At 43.0% G+C, this 25,384-nt stretch overlaps 1 protein-coding gene and 1 non-coding gene across 2 annotated transcripts in view; one reads left to right on the forward strand and one right to left on the reverse strand.

Moving 5' to 3' along the window:
* The window catches only part of LOC115136912 (ras GTPase-activating protein 2-like), a 54,515-nt gene that overhangs the window by 21,895 nt on the left and 7,236 nt on the right, over window positions 1–25,384 (forward strand). Inside the window, exons 8-21 of the mRNA XM_029672824.2 lie at window positions 398–474; window positions 1,262–1,363; window positions 3,633–3,783; window positions 4,315–4,463; window positions 4,569–4,683; window positions 4,871–4,945; window positions 5,092–5,215; window positions 6,418–6,524; window positions 11,219–11,305; window positions 11,728–11,805; window positions 11,971–12,044; window positions 12,383–12,489; window positions 23,883–23,965; window positions 24,328–24,536. Coding sequence (XP_029528684.1) covers window positions 398–474; window positions 1,262–1,363; window positions 3,633–3,783; window positions 4,315–4,463; window positions 4,569–4,683; window positions 4,871–4,945; window positions 5,092–5,215; window positions 6,418–6,524; window positions 11,219–11,305; window positions 11,728–11,805; window positions 11,971–12,044; window positions 12,383–12,489; window positions 23,883–23,965; window positions 24,328–24,536 — 1,538 coding nt within the window. The remainder of the gene's footprint in view (window positions 1–397; window positions 475–1,261; window positions 1,364–3,632; window positions 3,784–4,314; window positions 4,464–4,568; window positions 4,684–4,870; window positions 4,946–5,091; window positions 5,216–6,417; window positions 6,525–11,218; window positions 11,306–11,727; window positions 11,806–11,970; window positions 12,045–12,382; window positions 12,490–23,882; window positions 23,966–24,327; window positions 24,537–25,384) is intronic.
* trnaa-ugc (transfer RNA alanine (anticodon UGC)) lies at window positions 7,560–7,635 on the reverse strand. The gene has a single exon. It is a non-coding gene; the product is annotated as a tRNA-Ala (tRNA).

Below are 25,384 nucleotides of genomic sequence, written 5' to 3' on the forward strand. Positions count from 1 at the left end.
GGACGAAAGGCAGATTAGCCACCCGTCACTTGATCCTCACAAGACACCCTGATCTTTTTCCGCAACATCTCAGTTTCCTTCTCCAGCTATTGATTGGGATCTGGGCCTGGTCGGGTGTCTGTAGTAGTATATCCCTCCTGTCCGACTCATTGAAGAAAAACTGTCTAATCTGAGGTGAGTAATCGCAGTTCTGATGTCCAGAAGCTCTTTTCGGTCATAAGAGACGGTAGCAGCAACATTATGTACAAAACAACGCAAAAAAAACTAAAAAATAGCTTGGTTGGTTAAGAGCCGTTAAGACTGCAGCCATCCCCTCCGGCGCCATCACGTTAACTCGTCTGAGTTCGTATTTGCTGGAGAAGACTGATGTAAATTCTTGTCTTGTTGTTGTCCTCAGGTCACAAGGCCCAACAGTTACACAAAAAAGTCTAATTTTCAAGTAGAGGAGGAGGACATTGAAAAGCTGGAGATCAAGTGAGTGTACCGTCTCCACTTTTCCTCTTCTTTCCTCTCCTCCTTTCTCTTCTATTTTTCTCTTCTCTTTTATTCTCTTTTCTCCTTCTGCTTTTCTCTCTTTTTTTTTTCTTTTTTTTTTACTTCTCTTTTTTTTCCTATATTTTCCTTCCGACCTTTAACAGAACATCTGTGGGTTGGATTTTTTCCACACACTGACAAACAGACCACCATACCGCCATCTCTCTGGAGTGACTTCTGGGATGTAATCAGAAGAGGATTTTTCAAGTGTGTTTCAACTCAACCAGATTTGATTGGATTGTGTTAGTCACAACCGGTGTAGTGTATAATGCAAAGTTGGTGGTTAAGGACCTGTGGGGTTTGTGTCTCTGTTTGCGTCACCTACAGCCGACTGACTCATAGCTACATAGCTCACTGGGTTTACAGTCGGGTAAGACTAGGCTGGGCCGAGAGAGGTAAACACACATGCATGACTTTCAGATTTCGATTTGAGGTGATTTTAATTGCATGTGTATTTTTTTAAGTGTACTGCAATTTGTATACTTCACACCGGTAAGGAGTAACTCATCAGTGTATTTTGTGTTTATGTGTTGAGATTGATGTGGTTGTGTTTTCCATGAGAGTGCCAGCCAGCCAATGGTAAGTGGTGTGTTTGGAAGGTGAAGGGGCATTGGTCCCTTTTTCGTAGATTTTTATAGTGTATTTGCAAATATAACATTCACTTAGTATGTGTGATTGAGTGTTTCTCTCTTTGTCTCTTTGTGTGTGTGTGTGTGTTCCTCTGCAGAGTTGACTTGTGGAACAATGGGAATTTGGCGCAGGATGTCTTCCTTGGGGAGACGCGGGTATCTGTCAAGATCCTGCGAAATGACCACATTCACAGGGCCTGGTAAGAACGGTGACACATCACACCACAGCTTCACCTCGCACATTGTCTTCCTGATGCTTCCGCGCCAGGTCACTCACACTAACTCGAGAGATTTCGCATACTGATGCAACAATATGCAAAGGTGCACGTAGCGTCCGCATGCCCACAGGAGCCCACAGCTCTAACTTCTAACTACAAACACACTGGTTGCATTCGAAAGTGGCATGCTATTCCTTCTACACTGCACTACTTTGTACCAGAGCCACATAGTCTACTAGGGAAATCGGGTGACCGTGACACACTTTCTTTCTCTCATATGGACACGTCGTGCACTCACTGCACGCAGCCACACGCCTGCTGCTGCTGCGCTCAACCTGAAGAATGTAATCTGACTGCCGCGCTAGCTAGCTGAAATGAATAGACTGATTAGCAGATGACAGATAAGGGGACATGACACAGAGGGTCTTACGTACTCCGCTGCTACTCGCCTCGTTTTATCAGCCACAACAATCCGGCGACTCTGACGTCACACCCCTCACAGTGCTGACCTTCTTTTCTGCGTAGATCCGTGGATGATAGATCAGATCTGCACATTGTGAGGTGGATGTTAAAAAGGCCCATACTCACAAATAATCTGAGGGGTACTGTTGATCTAGGATCATGTTCCCCCTGTCCATGTAATCTTATTCATTATGATTTAAAAGGCACAACGGATCCTACAATATAGCAGTCCTGCTGCAATACTCTTTGTGAATAGAGGAATAAGGGTACATCCAGTTCCTTGATATTTTTTCTACTTAATAGTGAGTTTTTTACTTGTGTTTTAAAGGTGCTACACATCAGATTTTTAAATTGTTTTGTATTGTAATTTCAGAATTTCCATTTATATCTGGCGCTAATAATGGAATTAGTGTTTCACAGTATTACTTGCCTGCCAGTGTTGTGATTGGCTATGATATTCGCCTATTGATTTCTCCCGCCAGAACAGCGTCTGTCCAAACTGGGAAAACTGTTGGCTGTGTTATCTACTGGAAATCACTATCATTTCCTGGTAGCTAAAATTTGACACCTCTCTCAATTTCAGTTTACCTGAGAAAATAAGCACTGAATATTGTAGGGAATCATTGTATTATTTTTGCAGCTGTTGTCGGTTTTGGTCTACCAGCTTCAAACAGCAGTTTCTGAAATTATACAAAATCTGACGTATAGCACCTTTAACAATATATAATTGGAGATGAACCTGTGCCAGATCCTGTCCCCCGGTCTAGCAGCTCTATATCTGTGGTACTTTTTTGGACTGGTTACTTCTGTCGTCTTCAGACTGCTTTGAAAACTGCGATGGTGGTGTTCTGTAAACTGTGTGTGTGTGTGTGCGCCTCTAGGTGATAAGGGATTATGTAGATACTGATCTATGTGTTTTGCATGAGGGCTGTGAGACTAGTGTGTGGGTGTCAGTTTGCATGGAGACAGCAGAACCCCATCTCCTGTAGAGGGAGGGAGAGAAAGCCAGGGATGATCTATACATGCACTCTAACATACAGACCCACAACTCGGCTGAACAAAATGTATATTGATCTATTGAATGTCCCAGAATACATGGGCTCAACTGAAGTTTCTGGGTGTCTGAGTACTGCAATACGATTACAGTTCAAGCAGATTAGAGACAAACATAGCTGCAGCTTTCAAAGCGATGAAGAGTTCCAGCCTGATGTAAATCTGTGAAAACTGCTCCATCTGTTGGTGGCTAGGCAGCTATACAGGCTCACCCAGCTCATTCACACACTGCTTAAACACGCAGCTTAATTGTTTTTCGCGTTCTGTTTGAAATCTTTGCATAGTTTTTTATTTATTTTAAAGCTACTACACTACCAGAGGTGTAAAACTTTTAACTCCAAAGATTTTTTTGATATAAATGCTACTTTATTATGTTTGTTCGATGTGAACAGGAAGTGGATTTCAAACTGAAAAAGCACTATATGGCTGAAAACGTCACATTTCATGAACCATGTTGAGGACAGCATTGACAGCATCATTTGCGTCTCACCACTAGGGTTGCGAAATTCTGGCAACTTTGCCAAAACTCCCAGTTTTTCCAGACATTCTGGTTGGAGGACTCTAGATGTCCTGATTCCATGAAGCATTCAACCGGTATTTCTATATTTAATCCTGGACATAAGTTATCGGAAATGTGCAACCCGACTCACCACTGTCAAATACAAATGTGTCGGCTGGCCATCACTCTTAACGCTGACTGGGTGTGTTTTGTTGGGTGTCTTTCTCTGGTCCACAGGTATCTCCTCCAGCCTAAAGGGAACGGGAAGTCCAAGACAGACGACCTGGGCTCTCTGAGGCTCAACGTAACCTACACCGAGGACAATGTGCTGCCATCCGCCTGCTACACACCGCTCCGCACGCTGCTGCTCAAGTCCCCAGACATTAAGGTGCTAACCTCAGACCGGTCTTGTTCACACACCTGGTCTGCCTGAATGGTACATTATGCTCATTAAGGAACTTAAAGGGATGCTAGCTGATACCCATATGCTTCCAGTCATTGTGCTAACGCTAGTTAGCATTGGCTCGGGAAACTTCCTTCATACTGGACACAGACATAACAATGGCATCCACAAGTTCATCTGACTCAGGGGAAGTAGATACAGGGCCTCATTGCCCAAATCCCCAAGTTTCCCTTTAAGGAAGAAAGTGTACAATAGAGGATGCATAGGACCAACAATTTGTCAAAAACATCAGTGGCCAACCATCGTCCACAGACCCCACTGTGTATTCCACACCGCTGCCAGTAGTTTGTAATGAGTGGTGGCCGTCTACACGTTGAATTGCGGTCAACTAATAACCATTAGTGCCTGACCAATCATTGCTCACAGTATGGTGCCTTTTGAGAATAAGGGGATTTTTTTCAGAACCTCTCTCTGTCCCCCCTGCCTCTCTCCATTTATCTCTCTTCCCCCTCTCAGCCCATCTCGGCGTCAGCGGCCCACATTCTGGGGGACATCTGCAGGGAGAGGTATGAGGCGGTGCTGCCCGTGGTCCGCCTGCTGCTCCACCACAGCCGCCTGGTGTCCTTCGTCTCCGCCATCACTGTCCTGGAACTGGAGAACACTCAGTGAGTAGTACACACTTCTCCTGGGCCCTATCGGCTCTGGACAAAAGTAGTGCTCTATATAGTGAATAGGCATCCTGTCCTCTGAACCCCGTCTTGTCTGTCTAGGGAGGCCAACACCATTTTCCGAGGCAACTCCCTGGCAACGCGCTGCATCGACGACATGATGAAGATTGTAGGGCGGAGCTACCTGACCGTCACCCTGAAGCCTGTATTGGATGAGGTAATGTACATCCATATGTTACCTGGGGAATAATGTGAGGAAATGGATTATGTCATAGATAAACACCGATCGTAAGAAGAAAGCCCTGCTATGAACCACATCGTAGAAGCTCATTTCATAACCTAGGAACAACCTGTTTGAAAATGAATTCAAAACTCCGCATAACAGCTAGTTCTTTTTTTCATAGATTTGTGACTCCAACAAAACCTGTGAGATTGACCCGATTAAACTGAAAGAAGGAGACAACGTTGAGGTCAACAAGGTACAGTATACATTTGTCCGGTGCATCGCAAGCTGTCTATCAGTGTATTGTCTAGTAGTGGGATGGTATACAGAAAGAACTGTTATAATAAGTGTGTGCGTGTTCACGACGTGCGTGTTCACGATGTGCATGTCCGTCCTCTCCAGGAGAACCTGCAGGGGTACGTTCAGAAGGTGTTCTCGTCCATCACCCAGTCCAGCTCCAGCTGTCCCCCGCTCATGTGTGACGTGTTCCGCTCGCTGCGTCACATGGCCTCCAAGCGGTTCCCAGGTGAGCGGGGCATCACACGCATCTTCGTCCTCTCTCCTCACCTTCATCCTACCTCATCCTCAGCAGGATTGCACAGTTCTGGAAACCTTTCCAAAGTTCCTGGGTTTAAAAATAAATCCTGTTTGGGGAATTGCTCAACTTTCAGGGAAAGATTCTGGAGTTTTGTAACCCTATTCCTCAGTCACAACTCTCTCATCAATACTCACTGTGCCTCATCACATTAGAGAGAATGTCCACTAACCACAAATCAAGTTTCTGAGATGTTTTCATACCACAAATGTAGGGTTGATTTTGTGTAAGTCCCTTTTTATAAGCATTAGTGTAGAAAGGTCCAGGTCTCTATCCAAAGGAAAAAATGGTAGATTAGATACAGAAATATTATGCCAAACTTTCCCAAGTATTATCTAGTTACTTTTACAGAGTGGTTTTTATAAAGTATCTTCCATCAGTAAGCAGCATGTTGTAGAGACCATGTCCACCATGAGGTGGAGCCAGAAGCCTGACTAAAGTGCAGGAGATTGTCTCATAGTATGTATGTCAGAGGCCCTTCAAGTAGAAGCTACTGAATCTGTGAGAAGGTCCTGTTAATGTGTAGTGTTAGAACTTTGTATGAGCCATGTTCTCATAAACTGCTATGCTCATATGAATTGGCACCTTTTTAATGGTAGGAGGAGCATGACCTGTGTATGTATGTCTGTGTGTGTTTGTAAAAGTGTGTGTACTGTGGACAGCAATGCACAGTCCCAAATCAATTATTGTACCCTTTGTTGATCTGAAAGTAGTGGATGGGTATCAACCCTGATATATAGGGTCTTTGCTTACGCCAATCCCGATACAGTCCTTTCAAATCCACTAGGTGAGTCAATAAGGTCCAGGGAACAGATGAGATCAGTCTGGAACTGGGCCTGTCCCGGTTGTTAGCCTGTCTGGTGTCAATGGGTGTATCTGCATTGCTTGCTGTTTGGGGTTTTAGGCTGAGTTTCTGTACAGCACTTTGTGACATCGGCTCATGTAAAAAGGGCTTTATAAATACATTTGATTGATTTGATTAATGGGATAGTTCACCAAATTAAAAAAATGACATCCTAGTCAATGGATAAGGACAGGTAGCAAAGCTTTATTTTTATTTGTGCTTCTCCTGTCCCCTCCTCTGTCTTCTACACCCCCCCCCTCCTTCTCTCCCTTCCTCCTCTCCCCTGCAGATGATCCTCACGTCCAGTATTCGGCAGTCAGCAGCTTCGTGTTCCTGCGCTTCTTCGCCGTCGCCGTTCTCTCGCCACACACCTTCCAGCTCCGCCCACACCATCCTGTGAGTACGCCCATATGCCTATGTTTTTTACATTTGTGTCACATAGGAGGTATCCCAAGTGTTTGCACTTTAGTGTTCACTTAGAAGTGAAAGTGTTCCTCCTATATTTGGGCTCCCGAGTGGCGCAGTGGTCTAAGGCACTGCATCTGCAGACACCCTGGTTCGAATCCAGGCTGTATCACAACCGGACGTGATTGGGAGACCCATAGGGCGGTGCACAATTGGCCCAGCATCGTCCCGGTTTGGCCGGTGTAGGCCGTCATTGTAAATAAGAATTTGTTCTTAACTGACTTGCCTAGTTAAATTAAGGTATAAGAAAAAAATATTAATTTAGAAGCGGGACCTCACTGCTGCTAAATCATTAACACCACTCCCAGAAATATGATTAGAAATTATATATTTTTTTACTAAATATTTATTCTGAGACCTGCTTTTCAGATAGTGCAAGATTTTGTCAATTAAGTGCTTTTTCTACTTACCCAGAGTCTGATCTCATGGATACCAATTTTGTCTCAACATGCAGAAGTTGCTAACTAGCCTTAGCGCAATTGCTAACTAGCATTAGCACAATGACTGGAAGTCTTAGGAAGAGCTATATTTTGTTATTGTGCTAATGCTAGTAAGCATTTACTCACAAAAATGCTTCAAACTGCACACAGAGACATAAAAATGGTATCCATTAGTTTGTCTGACTAGGTAAGTTGAAAAAGAGCTTTATTGCCAAAATCTGTTTAAAATCAGTGACAAGTTATAACATATATTTGTAGCAAACCAAGCGAGCAGTGCCCTCGAATGAGAGTCATGAGTGCACGGCCACTGCTTGCTCTTCATCTCCCTTTAGTGCAGTGGCGCGCATCAGTTATATTTTAAGATGGTGTCAACATAATTACATTTTCATGCATTTTGGTTTAAAAATTAATCAGTTGAACATCCCAAATACTTTACATTTTACAGACACTCTTATCCAGCACGACTTAATGTAGTGAGTACACACACATGCTAGTTAATGCATACATTTTTATATTTAGTTCATACTGGTCCCCTGTGGGAATTGAACCCATAACCCTGGCATTGCAAGTGCCATGCTCTACCAACTGAGCCACACGGGACCACTTAAACTCTTCCATGAACAAATCGCACCAGCAGTTACCAGAGGCTACAATGGAAAAACAAACATTGACATCCAGGAACACTTTTGAACGACCAAGTAGCTCCCAAGTAAAGTAGGCTAGGCTACCGACAATGACTAAACCAAGCACGAAACACTAGTCAACTGTTTGATTATAAAGTTGCGCTAGGCCTAGCCTACTATCAAACTGAATTGTTAGCCAAGTTGTTCTAATGAATCGCATGTAGCCTATGATATTACTGTGTTGGCCTAATTAGCATTTTACTGTGTCATTTATTAGTAAATGTACCTGTACTGTAGCCTAAATGTTAGAATTGGGTCCTACAGGTCATAGGCCTATTTCTTTGTTCAAAACCACAGGACAATCATTTCACTTAGATTACTGCAGTAAACCCATCCCCTAGCTTTCTGGAGGGATATGTGGTTAAACATGAGCATCGCTCAAAGCATTTCATACCATTTTGAAATGGTAAGAGTCTGTGAATATTACTGCGGAAGTACATGTTCATTGATCCTTGAAAAGAAGGCCTAGAGCATCTATCATGGATTTCGGAAGGTACGGTGAGGGGCCAGAGGTGTGTACTACTCTCCTCTAATCTGCCAGCCAGTGGTTGCACACATACAACAACCACTGAGCCCCCCCATAGGGGGCAGTGTTGGACCAGAACTCTCTATGGGCCAGGTTAGCCAGGTGTTGTAAAACAGTGGATTTTATAGACATGTAACACTGTGTGGGCGTGTGGGACAAGGCTCTTAGCTTTAATCTCCCAGGGGAGATGGTGAATATATGGAGCTATCCACAGGTGTCTATCCATGGGCCACTGGCCTCCCACAGAGAGGGGGAGGAATGCAGAAGGAGCCCTGTTCATTATAATGAGGGAGGGGGGCAGAAGAGTAGGAGGGAGAGGGGAGAACCCTGGTAATTATAGTGAGGCCCACCTGGCAGCGTCCAGTATTCTACTCCTTGCCTCAGTGGAGCACAGCCATATATATATATATATATCTATATATATACACATACACACACACAGGCTAGGCTCCTGGTTTCTCTGCCAGGCTCCTGTAGTTCTTGAAGAGAGGGCGGCTATGAGACGCTGGGGGCTGCTGCCATAGCAGTATCACACACAAGACCTAACAACCTGCATGCATTTTGAGTGCCATGCACACAATTTGAGGTCAAAGTATACTGGGATGAAAACTAGAGTTATGTGTGTGTGTGTGTGTGTGTGGTACTCCTCTGATCTGCCAGCCAGTGGTTGCTTATGATGCGTTGTTGATGCTGGAGACTATTAGACCCCTGAGGAGATGGAGATTTGCCTTCTATCATTCCCAGAAGCTCCTCTACAGATGGAGCTGAAGGGAGCGGTTGGACCTTTTCGTAACGGGTAGAATTCTGTGGCAGGCTGAAACTTTATGGAAACCAGGGCTGACTAAAAAGCATGCAAAGAACCCATTTAGCACAGCAGAACAAAGTAGCAGTGGCTTTAAACGTGAATGTACATTCACTATAGGCCTACATCATGCCATACCTGTTGCATGTACATTTCCCAAATTTGAGGATGTTCCAATGATGGAATGGTGTGTAGGCTACTCCAAACTTCCTATGTTTGTCAAACCATTTTTATGTTTAGTAAAATAAATGTTCCAAAAATAAGATGCCGTCAAAACCTAAACAAGATAAAAATGCTTAATAATTCTTGAACCTCAAATTACATATTTGGAAGTGTAGATTAGATATGTGGTTCTGAATGGATTCCCGGGGACCCTCAGGGAGAGCACACTGTGATATCATCAAACCCTTGATTTATTGAGTTAGGAGGGTTCTTACTGGGTTAGAACAAAAATGAGGGTCCCCCATGATTTGATTTAATAAACTGGATTAGATTCCAATAATGTTTTGATGCATATTCACATGAGCTGACTGTTTTTACAGTTTTCTAGAGAATGTGTACAGTCGTGGCCAAAAGTTTTGAGAATGACACAAATATTAATATTCAAAGTCTGCTGCCTCAGTTTGTATGATGGCAATTTGCATATACTCCAGAATGTTATGAAGAGTGATCAGATAAATTGCAATTAATTGCAAAGTCCCTCTTTGTCATGCAAATGAACTGAACCCCCCCCAAAAAAAAATATTTCAACTGCATTTCAGCCCTGCCACAAAAGGACTGGCTGACATCATGTCAGTGATTCTCTTGTTAACACAGGTGTGAGTGTTGACAAGGACAAGGCTGGAAATCACTCTGTCATGCTGATTCAGTTCCAATGACAGACCGGAAGCTTTAAACGGAGGGTGGTGCTTGGAATCATTGTTCTTCCTCTGTCAAACATGGTTACCTGCAAGGAAACACGTGCCGTCATCATTGCTTTGCACAAAAAGGGCTTCACAGGCAAGGATATTGCTGCCAGTAAGATTGCACCTAAATCAACCATTTATCGGATCATTAAGAACTTCAAGGAGAGCGGTTCAATTGTTGTGAAGAAGGCTTCAGGGTGCCCAAGAAAGTCCAGCAAGCGCCAGGACCGGCTCCTAAAGTTGATTCAGCTGCGGGATCGGGGCACCACCAGTACAGCGCTTGCTCAGGAATGGCAGCAGGAGAAGACAAGTTGAGCACTACCAATCAGTCCGGTGTCATGCCAACAGTAAAGCATCCTGAGACCATTCATGTGTGGGGTTGCTTCTCAGCCAAGGGAGTGGGCTCACTCACAATTTTGCCTAAGAACACAGCCATGAATAAAGAATGGTACGAACACATCCTCCGAGAGCAACTTCTCCTAACCATCCAGGAACAGTTTGGTGAAGAACAATGCCCTTTCCAGCATGATGGAGCACGTTGCCATGAGGCTAAAGTGATAACTAAGTGGCTCGGAGAACAAAACATTGATATTTTGGGTCCATGGCCAGGAAACTCCCCAGACCTTAATCCCATTGAGAACTTGTGGTCAATCCTCAAGAGGCGGGTGGGACAAACAAAAACCCACAAATTCTGACAAACTCCAAGCATTGATTATGCAAGAATGGGCTGCCATCAGTCAGGATGTGGCCCAGAAGTTAATGGACCTCATGCCAGGGTGGATTGCGGAGGTCTTGAAAAAGAAGGGTCAACACTGCAAATATTAACTCTTTGCATCAACTTCATGTAATTGTCAATAAAAGCCTTTGACACTTATGAAATGCTTTTAATTATACTTCAGTATTCCATAGTAACATCTGACAAAAATATCTAAAGACACTGAGGCAGCAGATGTTGTGAAAATTAATATTTGTGTCATTCTCAACTTTTTGGCCACGACTGTACACATGAGACTCTTGTGTCAAGTGTTTCCCTATAATAATTTAGCAGGGGTGCCCTGCTGCTGTGCTGTTGTGATATAAACTGGGTTGTATTCATTAGGGCATGCAACAGAACATCTATTTTATTTATTTTTTGCAATGGAACATGAACATTTGTGTTTGTAATTGACAATAAGTCATCCCTCCCTGTTTCAGTTGAATTTTATTCAGTTTGGTTCCTAATGAACATGACCCTGGTATTTGACCGTGCTTTGTACACTCCTCTGTCAGGACCTTGAGGTCTCCCGAACACTCACTCTCATCTCCAAGACCATCCAGACTCTGGGGAGCTGGGGGAGCCTGTCCAAAAACAAACTGGTATGTATGAATGTCTCTTATCAGCCTCTCCAACATGCTTATCAATCTTCCCTTGTGTATATCAGTCAGTCAACATGTCTATCAATCATTTAATTCCCACTGGGCACAGACGTCAGTTCAACGTCTAAATTTGATTTACATTTGGTTGAGTTGTCAACTAACATGAATTCAACATGAAATCAACAAAACATTTCACTAAGTCATTGGATTTAGGTTTAAAAGTTGGGTGAAAAAAAGACATTGCCTTTTACGTTGATGACTTTTTGCAAATCCAATTAGTTTTCCATGTTGATTCAACATCATCATAGATTTTTTGGGGGTTGAAGTAACGTGGACACAACGTTGATTTGACATGTTTTTGCCCAGTGGGTTGTGTCTGTTGGTCCGCTCTGAGCAAAACTAACACTTTGTTTTGTCTTTAGTCTAGTTTTAAAGAATCCTACATGTATGATTTCTTCAAATCATTCCAAGAAGACAAATGTATTGAAAAAGTAAAAAAGGTGAGTTTTTGGTTGTGAAGAGACCTTCCTATTACATTTTGATTTTGTAGGCCATGTGTCAAACTCAAGGTTTGACCAACCTCATGTTGGTAAATCTCTTTTCCATGTTAGTTTTGCATGTATTGCTGATTTAGCATGGTGTTTCCATCTGGTGTTTGTGTGTAGTTCCTAGATGAGATCTCCTCCAACGTCAGTAAGGAGTCCAGCGGGGTGGAAGACTCTGTGGTTCTCAAAGAGGGGTGAGTGGCTCACATCCAGTTATTGATTATAGCTAGTGGAGTAAAGATAATGTGTCCTTTTCCTGGACTGAAAGTTATTTTTAGTCCAGGACTAAATCTTGAAACTTAATTTTAAAAGTTTGGTGTCATAACTAGGGCCAGGAGTTTGTACTGACCAGAGGGGTTTGTCATTAAGCGGGATCATTAACTTAGCTAGCTAACTAACTCTAATAAACAGTCCTGTATATTGATTGGTTGATTTTTCTGGTTCATAAAGAAAGCTACACATAAATATTGGTTGATAGCTGTGAAGTTAAACTTACTGTACCAATATCAAGTCACTATTTATTTTGCTACAGGGAGATACAGAAGCGGGCCCAGGGAAGGAAACGCATCGGCAAGAGGAACTTCAAGAAGAGGTGGCTCAGAGTGACCAACAGGGAGCTCTCCTACCACAAGCACAGAGGTGAGACATGCGCACACATACACCAACCACACACACACCACAACTACTGAGCCCCCCCCCCATAGGGGGCAGTGTTGGACCAGATCTCTCTATGGGCCAGGTTAGCCAGGTGTTGTAAAACAGTGGATTTTCTAGACATGTAACACTGTGTGGGTGTGTGGGACAAGGCTCTTAGCTTTAATCTCCCAGGGGAGATGGTGAATATATGGAGCTATCCACAGGTGTCTATCCATGGGCCACTGGCCTCCCACAGAGAGGGGGAGGAATGCAGAAGGAGCCCTGTTCATTATAATGAGGGAGCGAGCCAGAGGGGGGCAGAAGAGAAGGAGGGAGAGGGGAGAACCCTGGTAATTATAGTGAGGCCCACCTGGCAGCGTCCAGTATTCTACTCCTTGCCTCAGTGGAGCACAGCCATATATATACATACACACACACACACACACACACACAGGCTAGGCTCCTGGTTTCTCTGCCAGGCTCCTGTAGTCCTTGAAGAGAGGGTGGCTATGAGATGCTGGGGGCTGCTGCCATAGCAGTATCACACACACCAGACCTAACAACCTGCACGCATTTTGAGTACCATGAACACAATTTGAGGTCAAAGTATACATACTGGTTTGAAAAACTATCCAAAAATAGGCTTCTAGTTGGCACATTGTGGTTTTTGACCCGACCGTCTGAAGTTGGAGCTGAGCCAATCGGAGGACTTGAGCGAGGACGAAACAAATATCTAGGTCTCATCTTGTTGTCATTGGTGACAAAGCAATTTTGCAATAAAGCCTAGTAATCAGACCTAACTTGATGGATTAGGTCAGGGATGGAGATCTGCAATAAATGTAATAGGCCTAGTCTAGTTTCATATTCCAAATAGCCTACAATAAGCTACACTACAACATTGTATCCAGTAAATCTCTAATCAAAATGAATAAGCCAGTTTACATTTTCACTATACTATCCACATAAATATATCTATTTATAGAATAATCATTACCCCTAATGTAACCATAAAAAGGTGAGTCATTGAGGCCACCTCAATTTTTATTTAATTAATTTAAAAATAAAAATAAGTATTTAAGCGGTGGATCAGCTTAATTTTGCTGAAAGATGGTTGCTTCCATCAATGTAAATGTCTGCATAATTTCCAGTCCCCCATATATTTTTGGGGGTAAATATATATCCATCTACATACATGTATACATACCTATGTAAATATACATACTTTATTAAGTATTATTACCACCCTTACCCCAATTGGAGTAAACCAATAAACACTTAGGCTTCTACCTTCAGTTTATACATCTTATACACATTTTACAGACACAATCTATTTTACAATAGTTATATTTAGTTTGTTTTTAGTCCTTCCTCTATTTCTGATGTCCATCCAGTTTGATTTGTAACTGTGCTATTTCACAAAATTTCCAAACCTATATACATTTTACAGACCCCATATGTTTTACATTGGTTATCGTGTAATTAGTCCCACCCTTCAGCTCCATTCAACCCCTCCTATCCATCTCTTAACACCAACCATTTTGGAATTCTATTTGCCATATATTTTTTAACTGTGCTGTGATGCTTCACAAAAGTACTGAACCTTTCTATTCTCATAGCTTTTACAGATTGTAATTTAAAAAATAAACATTTTTGCTAAAATTAATATATTATTGATTGATTGACTATGGCTTTTCAAATCACCCTGTATTGCTATCTGCAGCGTTTAGTTCTAGGGAAATGTTGCAATTCTTCAGCCATCCCTGGACCTGTGACTAAAAACGAGCTACATATGGACAATACCAAAATAAATGATCTAATGACTACCTCCTCACAGCAAAATCTGCAGAGCTGGGAAGATTGTACCCCCATATATATAACATTCGAAGTTTTGAATCCAACATTATTTTGCGTTCCTTCTGAGAGATTCTTCTGCCAATATCATTATTAGGCTAAATAATTAGCATTTGCCTATGATTTGAGTAGTATACCTCCAGTCCAAGTTATGTACAGCTTGCCTCCTTTGGATCTATCAAGTTGGGACTGCAAAGCCAAACCATGTTCAAGTCGAGTCTTGTGATCTGCTTGGACTTTGTCATACCTTTCTGATCTCTGAAAGCGAATAGCAGCCAAATGGTTCAGGCCATACTTTACATGGTATGATCGCCTGGACGTTGCATAATGCAATGAGCCGAAGGTCTTGTGTAACACTGTTTTTCCCCCCTCTAATTATTGTGTAGATGTCAAATGATTTTTCAATCCGTTACATAAATTGCTTGGAACGGGCCCCAGCCAAATCCAACCTTTTCGTTTAGTTACTGCTGCTCCCAGTTCCCCGGCACACTCTACCAAAACTGTTCCCTCATCCACTCTTTGGGATTTGGGTGTGTGTGTCAGAGGGCTGAGGAGATGTGTGTGGTGAGGTAATATTCAGAATGGATTTTATATACAGTGCATTCGGAAAGTATTCAGACCCCTTGACTTCTTCCACATTTTGTTACGTTACAGCCTTATTCTAAAATGTATACAAAAAATATTTCCTCATGAATCTACACACCATACCCCATAATGGCAAAGCAAAAACAGGTTTAGACATTTTTACATGTGTGACATGGAGCCAGCCAACGAGAGCGTACAGGTCACAATGGTGGGTAGTATATGGGGCTTTGGTGACAAAACGGATTACACTGTGATAGACTGCATCCAATTTGTTGAGTAGGGTATTGGAGGCTATTTTGTAAATGACATCGCCAAAGTCGAGGATTGGTAGGATGGTCAGTTTTACAAGGGTATGTTTGGCAGCATGAGTGAAGGATGCTTTGTTGCGAAATAGGAAGCCAATTCTAGATTTAACTTTGGATTGGAGATGTTTGATATGGGTCTGGAAGGAGAGTTCACAGTCTAACCAGACACCTAAGTATTTGTAGTTGTCCACGTATTCTAAGTCAGAGCCGTCCAGAGTAGTAATGTTGGACGGGCTGGCAGGTGCAGGTAGCGATCGGTTGAAGAGCATGCATTTACTTTTACTTGTATTTAACTATGACAGAAGAAATGAGAAAAAAAATTACAGAAAATCACATTGTAGGATTTTTTATGAATGTATTTGCAAATTATGGTGGAAAATAAGTATTTGGTCACCTAAAACAAGCAAGCAAGATTTCTGGCTCTCACAGACCTGTAACTTCTTCTTTAAGAGGCTCCTCTGTCCTCCACTCGTTACCTGTATTAATGGCACCTGTTTGAACTTGTTATCAGTATAAAAGACACCTGTCCACAACCTCAAACAGTCACACTCCAAATTCCACTATGGCAAGACCAAAGAGCTGTCAAAGGACACCAGAAACAAAATTGTAGACCTGCACCAGGCTGGGAAGACTGAATCTGCAATAGGTAAGCAGCTTGGTTTGAAGAAATCAACTGTGGGAGCAATTATTAGGAAATGGAAGACATACAAGACCACTGATAATCTCCCTCGATCTGGGGCTCCACGCAAGATCTCACCCCGTGGGGTCAAAATGATCACAAGAACGGTGAGCAAAAATCCCAGAACCACACGGGGGGACCTAGTGAATGACCTGCAGAGAGCTGGGACCAAAATAACAAAGCCTACCATCAGTAACACACTACGCCGCCAGGGACTCAAATCCTGCAGTGCCAGACGTGTCCCCCTGCTTAAGGCAGTACATGTCCAGGCCCGTCTGAAGTTTGCGAGAGAGCATTTGGATGATCCAGAAGAAGGTCAGATGAAACCAAAATATAACTTTTTGGTAAAAACTCAACTCGTCGTGTTTGGAGGACAAAGAATGCTGAGTTGCATCCAAAGAACACTATACCTACTGTGAAGCATGGGGGTGGAAACATCATGCTTTGGGGCTGTTTTTCTGCAAAGGGACCAGGACGACTGATCCGTGTAAAGGAAAGAATGAATGGGGCCATGTATCGTGAGATTTTGAGTGAAAACCTCCTTCCATCAGCAAGGGCATTGAAGATGAAACGTGGCTGGGTCTTTCAGCATGACAATGATCCCAAACACACCGCCCGGGCAACGAAGGAGTGGCTTCGTAAGAAGCATTTCAAGGTCCTTGAAAGTCCGTGTTGCCCAGCAACAGCCCCAAAACATCACTGCTCTAGAGGAGATCTGCATGGAGGAATGGGCCAAAATACCAGCAACAGTGTGTGAAAATCTTGTGAAGACTTACAGAAAACGTTTGACCTCTGTCATTGCCAACAAAGGGTATATAACAAAGTATTGAGAAACTTTTGTTATCGACCAAATACTTATTTTCCACCATAATTTGCAAATAAATTAATAAAAAATCTGTGATTTTCTGTTTTTTTTTTCATTTTGTCTGTCATAGTTGAAGTGTACCTATGATGAAAATTACAGGCCTCATCTTTTTAAGTGGGAGAACTTGCACAATTGGTGGCTGACTAAATACTTTTTTGCCCCACTGTACATACATACATACATACATACATATTTTGGGGTCACTTAGAATTGTCCTTTTTTGAAAGAAAACACTTTTTTTTACCATTTAAAATAACATCAAATTGATCAAAAATACAGTGTAGACATTGTTAATGTTGTAAATGACTATTGTAGCTGGAAATGGCAGATTTTTTAAAATGGAATATCTACATTTGTGCACAGAGACCCATTATCAGCAACCATCACTCCTGTGTTCCAATGGCATGTTGTTAGCTAATCCAAGTTTATCGTTTTAAAAGGCTAATAGGTCATTAGAAAACATAATTGCAAAAGGGTTAACACGGTTAAACTGTTGTGCTGATTTAAAGAAGCAATAAAACTGGCCTCCTTTGGACTAGTTGAGGTTCTGGAGCATCAGCATTTGACTTCGATTACAGGCTCAAAATAGCCAGGAACAAAGCACTTTCTTCTGAAAACGGTCAGTCTATTCTTGTTCTGAGAAATTAAGGCTATTCCATGGGAGAAATTGCCAAGAAACTGAAGATCTCGTACAACGCTGTGTACTACTCCCTTCACATAACAGCGCAAACTGGCTCTAGCCAGAATAGAAAGAGGAGTGGGAGGCCCCGGTGCACAACTGAGCAAGAGGACAAGTACGTTTAGTGTCTAGTTTGAGAAACGAACGCCTCACAAGTCCTCAACTGGCAGCTTTATTAAGTAGTACCTGCAAAACACCAGTCTCAACAGTGAAGAGGTGACTCAAGACACGCTGATGTAGGTCGAAATAGACAACACTCATGGACATTTAGCAACATCTAGTTAGTTGGTCTTGGCAAATTAGCACTGGTGTGGTTGAAATGATTCAATAACAAAGTTGAGTACTAAATGCAAGTTTGAATGATATTGGAAAATGATTGATTCAGATACAAGGCTAAAGCTTAGGTTACAAGTTATCACCTGCACTAACAAAGCCATCACCTACAGAGAGAGGAACCTGAAGAAGAGTCCCCTAAGCAAGATGGTCCTGGTGCTCTTTTCACAAACACAAACAGACCGCACAGAGCTTCAGGACAGCAACACAATTAGACTCAACCAAATCATGAAAAAATAAAAATATAATTATTTCCAACGTGTCAAGTAGAATGCTAGGAACTAGAATGCGATTTGGCCTTACCTGACCACTGTGACAAACCCAAAGTGAAGAAAAGCTTGACTATGTATAGACTCAGTGAGCATAGCCTTGCTATTGAGAGTCCACCAAGGACATACCTGGCTCTCAAACCCACCATTTTATAAACTCCCATATAGATATCTATATAACAGAATCTGACTGTTGCGTTAACTTCCAATCACATCATCGTACTACATGACGTCACCACAACAGCACCTACAGAGTCACATTTGGGCCGTCTGATTGGTCCAGAAACCGATGGGTTGGGCCAGAGCCAGAACACGTGGGTAAAGCGACAGTTTTCAAAATTCGTCATTGGCTTTGATACTCAAATTGGTTAGATCCAATCCCTAATTACTTTGTTTTGTACAACGCCCCTTCTACCTCACGTCACCATAAATGACTACAGTTGAAGTCGGAAGTTTACAGACAACTTAGCCAAATACATTTCAACTCAGTTTTTCACAATTCCTGACATTTAATCCTAATAGAAATGACCTGTCTTAGGTCAGTTAGGATCACCACTTTATTTTAAGAATGTGAAATGTCAGAATAATAGTAGAGCGATAGAGCTGGTGTAACTGAGTCAGGTTTGTAAGGCTTCCTTGCTCACACACGGTTTTTCAGTTTTGCCCACAAATTTTCTATAGGATTGAGGTCAGGGCTTTGTGATGGCCACTCCAAAACCTTGACTTTGTTGGCCTTAAGCCATTTTGCCACAACTTTGGAAGTATGCTTGGGGTCATTGTCCATTTTGGAAGACTGATTTGCGACCAAGCTTTAACTTCCGGACTGATGTCTTGAGCTGTTGCTTCAACATATTCACATAATTTTCTCCCTTATGATGCCATCTATTTTGTGAAGTGCACCAGTCCCTCCTGCAGCAAAGCACCCCCACAACATGATGCTTCCACCCACGTGCTTCACGGTTAGGATGATGTTCTTCGGCTTGCAAGCCTCCTCCTTTTTCCTCCAAACATAACGATGGTCATTATGGCCAAACAGTTCTATTTTTTTTCATCAGACCAGAGGACATTTCTCCAAAAAGTACAAGGAGGCAGGAGATTCGTGAGAAGACAACCTTTTACATAGTGAATTCGAGCTAAAAGGTAGAAGGTTTGAGACCTACTCCCTGCTGTTTCATTACATTGGTGTCAGAAGTGATCAGACCTTGCATCCACGACAGTGCGTGTGCTTGGTCAATGAGCACGTTCCTATAAGACGTAGAGTTGCAAGCTAGCGCGACAACGCGCTCTTTCAAAGGAGGGAGTAGTGTAACAACCCTGGGTTTATAAGTGCGGATATTGACTCTGTCACTTGAGCATGCGGCACAGTCGATTTCGGGCTAGAAGGTTGAGGGTTAGAGACCTGCTCCCTGCCTGTTTCATGTTGATAAAAGCAGTGGCATGTATTAATGGTTGCAAAGCCAGGCTTTTGACCAAGAGAAATTTACCAATATTTTTTTAAATATAATAATAATGTACCCTTGGTCTCGGTTTCATAATTTCCCATCAATTCGCAAGGGACTGAATGTATCTCACAAGAGAACACATCCAAGCGAGCGAAACCATGCCCCTCTCTACGTGTAGGCCATCTATCTGATGCTGTCTGGTCCAAATGAGTATGGCATTGTTGCTGTCCGTATCATTGAATCCAAGGGGAGCCAGCAAGCATTTGGCCTCCCTTGATTAAAAAAAGAAAAAAGTGGCTAGCTAGCTAAAATTGTACCCTTTCCTAAATTAGCCTTGGATGGAGATAGGGATTTGGACTTGTACCATACTTAATTCTCTGTATAACAGGGATTCTGATCCAACCATTAATTCATACATTGTTGTGCCCCTGGCCTAAGAGGATGGAAGTTCAATATGTAGCTAGATCCTAGCTAATGTTAACTAGCTAACATTGACCATGACTGGAATTTAGGCTAGCGAGCAAGCATTTTAGCCAGGTAACCTAGGACAAAAAAAATAAAAGCGTGTACTGAATCACAGAGTGATGATAGACCGTTTCGTCAACTTGAAACGGAGGAGGATAACATTTGGCGTGACTCTACAAGTAATGAGTTAACATGTTTTTCTACTTGCACGAACGCGCACACAGAAATAAAAACCATTGACAGCTAAATCGTTTTTGGTATCTTTTAGTTGTCACTGTATTAGACTAAGCAGAGGTGGTTTGATGTGTGTATCTGTGCTTGCAACTATGTTTGTGAACGGTACTGTTTGCTTGCTTGTTTGTGTGTCTGTCGGTGTTCTTTGAAACAACATTGTTTCTGTAAATCCCGGCCTCGACTCAGGGCAATGGGCCCTAAAGCTCCAGCCACTCCTTCTACTCCTTGTCTCACTCTTTCTCAAGTATTGGAGCTATGTAAACTCACATGAATTCTTTGATGAAAGAAACCGCTCTAGATCCAATCTTTTTAGTCGGGTCCTGGTCTCCTGAGTGTGCTTCAACTGCTTACAAGCTACCAACTCCTTCACCGCCATGTCAACAGTCAGTCTGGACACATTTAATTATCAATTTATTTTGTTTTTATTGGAAAGTGGGAAAACCCGCTGTCAGCGTGTGCATCCATCTTGAATTCCATAGGGAGGTAGCTGTTTTTCATTGAACCGGGATGCACTTGAAACTCATGGTTTGATAAGAAACACAGGGCATGCGAACAACTGCAATTTAAACATGTATTTAATCATATCAAAGTACATATTTGGTGAAGGAGCCAACTTCCTGATGTTAATTTATCATATTTAGCATTGGGTGTGTAGGTTTGGAAGATTGTAGATTTGTATTCTATACTCCCACAACATACTTCTCACTCATTCCTCCACAATCACATGACTTAGATGTTAAACATGAACATGCATGCACATTACATTTTGGTATTTTTTGTGTGTTTGTGTTTTGAGTGGTCTCTGGAGCTGTGCTCTGCCACTAAAGTGCTGGCTCTCCTACAGCAGAACAGGCAGACAGATGGAGCGGAGCCTCTTGGTTGGTGTCACACTTTTTTTACCTTTATTTAACTAGGCAAGTCAGTTAAGAACAAATTCTAAATTTACAATGACAACCTACTATTCCCCGGTAGGCCAACTGCCTTGTTCAGGGGCAGAACGACAGATTTGTACCTTTTCAGCTTGGGGATTTGATCCAGCAAGCTGACAAGGTAAAAATCTGTTGTTCACTCTAAATCGAATCAAACTTTATTAGTCACATGCGATGAATACAACAAATACAACAGTGCAGTTCAAGAAGAGTTAAGAAAATATTTTTCAAAATAAAGTAAGACAATAACGAGGCTATATAGAAGGGGTACAGGTTAGAGGTAATTTGTTCATGTAGGTAGGGGTGAAGTGACTATGCATAGATCATAAACAGTGAGTAGCAGCAGTGTACAGAACAAATTTAGGGATGGGTGTCAATGGAAATAGTCCAATGTCCATTTGATTAATTGTTCAGCAGTCTTATGGCTTGGGGGTAGAAGCTGTTAAGGAGCCTATTGGTCCTAGATGCTCCGGTACCACTTTCCGTGCGGAGGCAGAGCGAACAGTCTATGACTTGGGTGACTAGAGTCTCTGACAATTTTATGGGCTTTCCTCTGACACTGCCTATTATATAGGTCCTGGATTGCAGGAAGCTTGGCCCCAGTGATGTACTGGGCTGTACGCACTACCCTCTGTAGGGCCTTACGGTCAGATGCCCAGCAGTTGCCATACCTGGCGGTAATGCAACTGATCAGGATGCTCTCGATGGTGCAGCTGTAGAAATTCTTGAGGATCTGGGGACCCATGCCAAATCTTTTCAATCTCCTGAGGGGGAATAGGTTTTGTCGTGCCTTCTTCACGACGATCTTGGTGTGCTTGGACCATGTTAGTTTGTTGGTGATGTGGACGCCAATGAACTTGAAGCTGTTAATGGGGGCCTGTTCTGTAGTCCATGATCAGCTCCTTTGTCTTGCTCACATTAAGGGAGAGGTTGTTGTCCTGGCACCACACTGCCAGGTCTCTGACCTCCCTATAGGCTGTCTCATCGTTGTCGGTAATCAGGCCTACCACTGTTGTGTCGTCAGCATACTTAATGATGTTGTTGGAGTCGTGTTTGGCCACGCAGTCGTGAGTGAACAGGGAGGGCCGAAATGCACACCCCTGAGGGGCCCCAGTGTTGAGGACCAGCGTGACAGACGTTTTGTGGATCTGTTGGGGCGGTATGCGAATTGGAGTGGGTCTAGGGTATCCAAGAGGATGCTGTTGATGTGAGACATGACCAGCTTTTCAAAGCACTTCATGGCTACTTGCGTGAGTGCTACGGGGCGGTAATCATTTAGGCAGGTTACCTTTGCTTCCTTGGGCACAGGGACTATGGTGGTCTGCTTGAAACGTGGATATTACAGACTCAGTCTGGGATAGGTTGAAAATGTCAGTGAAGGCACTTACCAGTTGGTCCGTGCATGTGTTGAGTACACGTCCTGGTAATCCAGCTGGCCCCGCGGCTTTGTGAATGTTGTTTAAAGGTCTTGCTCACGTCGGCTACCAAGAACGTTAGACAGTGACAAAAACAGGGTTTGGGAGGTGCAGCTGAACCACCATGACATCAGGATGCACTTGGGCTCTGGTGGTGCTGTTTTCAGGGCTTTGTAATAGTCGGTGCCAAAAAGGTTTGAAAGGCTTTTTGGAGGTTGTGAACGAAGTCTCCTGTTGCTGTAAGTGTTTAATGTGACTCATAACTTGAGTATGGGTTTCAATTTCTAATGGAATGGAGAAGGACGGGGGTCGGTGTCAAGGGATTATGATGGTTTAGTATGCACATTTATCATTATGATCCCTGCAGATGGAACTAACCACTAGGACTACTTCTCAAATGGCAACCAATTCCAGAGGGCTCTGGTCAAAAGTAGTGTGCACTATGTAGGGATGAGGGTGCCATTTAGGGCGCACCCTATCTGTGTGTCCCCCTAGGCTAAAGTGTGTGTCTGGGTTCACTTTCAGACTAGTAGTGTGTCTGATTATTCTCCCATGTTTTTCTCATAATATTGGCAGGAGGTTTCAGTAAAATTGTGACGAGAACCATCGATCAGAATGTTATGATCTGCATCTGGTTGGCTAGACATATATTTTTTATTTAACTGTGCTAAGTGTGTGTGCGTGTGTGAGACTGAACTGGAAGGCAGAAGATATGCAGAGAATCAGATGGCGCTGGAGGTATGAGAGGTGGGGCCAGGGGGTGCCTCGGCCTGGAAATGCAGAGGAGGAAGGTGGCAGGCAGAGAAAGGAGCTCCCTCTTAAATGAGAGATTGGGATGGCAACATTCATCACATACCCAATGCACCTGGATTCACGTATGCAAGGGAGAGAGAAGGAAGGGGGAGGGAATGTGTGCGTGTGTGCAGTGAAGTATCATCAGTGGATCAGACACTTCACTCTATCAGCTAGATAAAGGGAAGGAGTGTGAGCTGATAGGTGGAGACTGAAGAGAGACCAATGGCAGGAGCTGATACTGAGACTGCTTTTATAACTGTATATGGTTTGTGTGTTTTGGCCCGGCTATTGTCAGACACAGCGACGGAAGTGGTTGTCTATCGAGTTTAAAGACTGCTCTCTATTTTTGTTGGAAGAGTTGGTGTAAAATGTAATGCTGCACGTCTTCTCGTAGTCAAGGGTCAGATGGTGTAAGACCTCAATGTTCCTCCTAGTGATGCAGCTTGACCAAGACATGAGTGCTAAGGGTGCACATAAGGGTAAGAGTCCAATGTAGACATTTTGTGTGTGTGAGTATATTGAACATTTCTTTTTCTTTCTGTTTTCCAAGGGAAAGAAGCACTCTGTATTATCCCAGTGAAGAATATCCGGGCTGTGGAGAAACTGTACGAAAGTGCCTTTAACCGCAAAAATGTAAGCAGGACTGTCTTTGTCTGATGTGGTCTGTTTAGAGCCAGGAGTTTACCCTGGCCACCTACCTGACCAGTAAACGGTCAAGCACAGTTAACCTCTGGGCCCTTGCATTAGCCTATAGTATTTCCTGGTCAGGTCAAAATATCAGGAAAAACTCCTTTGGTTCTGTGTAAGTTGTGAGGGAAGTTCTTTGAGTTTCCTCATTGAATTTGAACAGAAACACGAGGACTATGAGTGTCTGTTACTCAAAAGAAAATTGTAATTGTCCGCAAAGGTCAATTAATTTGCACCATATTGACAGCCTGTCAGATATTTTGTTTGTGTGTGTTATTGACAACCCCTCTCTCCTCTCCCCTTTTTAGATGTTCCAGGTGCTCCACAGTGAGAAGCCACTGTACGTGCAGGCGGGGAACTGCGTGGAGGCCAGTGAGTGGGTGGAGGTGCTGAGCCAAGTAAGCCGCTGTAACCCGGACCGCCTGGGCACCTTCCACCCCTCGGCCTACGTGGCAGGGGCCTGGCTCTGCTGCAGGAGCCTGAGCGACAGCCAGCCGGGCTGCAAACCCTGCACACCGTGAGTACTCACCCCTGAATCTCAAACCAACCTCTACTAGTCCCTAGATCAGTGTTCTCCAATAACATTTTATAAAAATCACCAGGAAATGACCTCGTGATTTTTAATGTATCGCCAAGTATCACCACACATAGAGGGACATACAGTGAGTTCCAAACGTACTGAGACAGTGACACATTTTTGTTGTTTTGTCTCTACTCCAGCGCTTTGGATTTGAAATGATACAATTGCTATATGAGGTTAGACTGTCGGCTTTCATTTGAGTGTATTTTCATCCATAGTTGGTGAACAGTTTAGAAATTACAGCACTTTGTGTACAGTGCCTTGCGAAAGTATTCGGCCCCCTCGAACTTTGCGACCTTTTGCCACATTTCAGGCTTCAAACATAAAGATATAAAACTGTATTTTTTTTGTGAAGAATCAACAAGTGGGACACAATCATGAAGTGGAACGACATTTATTGGATATTTCAAACTTTTTTAACAAATCAAAAACCGAAAAATTGGGCGTGCAAAATTATTCAGCCCCCTTAAGTTAATACTTTGTAGCGCCACCTTTTGCTGCGATTACAGCTGTAAGTCGCTTGGGGTATGTCTCTATCAGTTTTGCACATCGAGAGACTGAAATTATTTCCCATTCCTCCTTGCAAAACAGCTCGAGCTCAGTGAGGTTGGATGGAGAGCATTTGTGAACAGCAGTTTTCAGTTCTTTCCACAGATTCTCGATTGGATTCAGGTCTGGACTTTGACTTGGCCATTCTAACACCTGGATATGTTTATTTTTGAACCATTCCATTGTAGATTTTGCTTTATGTTTGGATCATTCTCTTGTTGGAAGACATCTCCGTC

Source organism: Oncorhynchus nerka, linkage group LG11 (assembly GCF_034236695.1).
Source record: "Oncorhynchus nerka isolate Pitt River linkage group LG11, Oner_Uvic_2.0, whole genome shotgun sequence".
NCBI lineage: Eukaryota > Metazoa > Chordata > Actinopteri > Salmoniformes > Salmonidae > Oncorhynchus > Oncorhynchus nerka.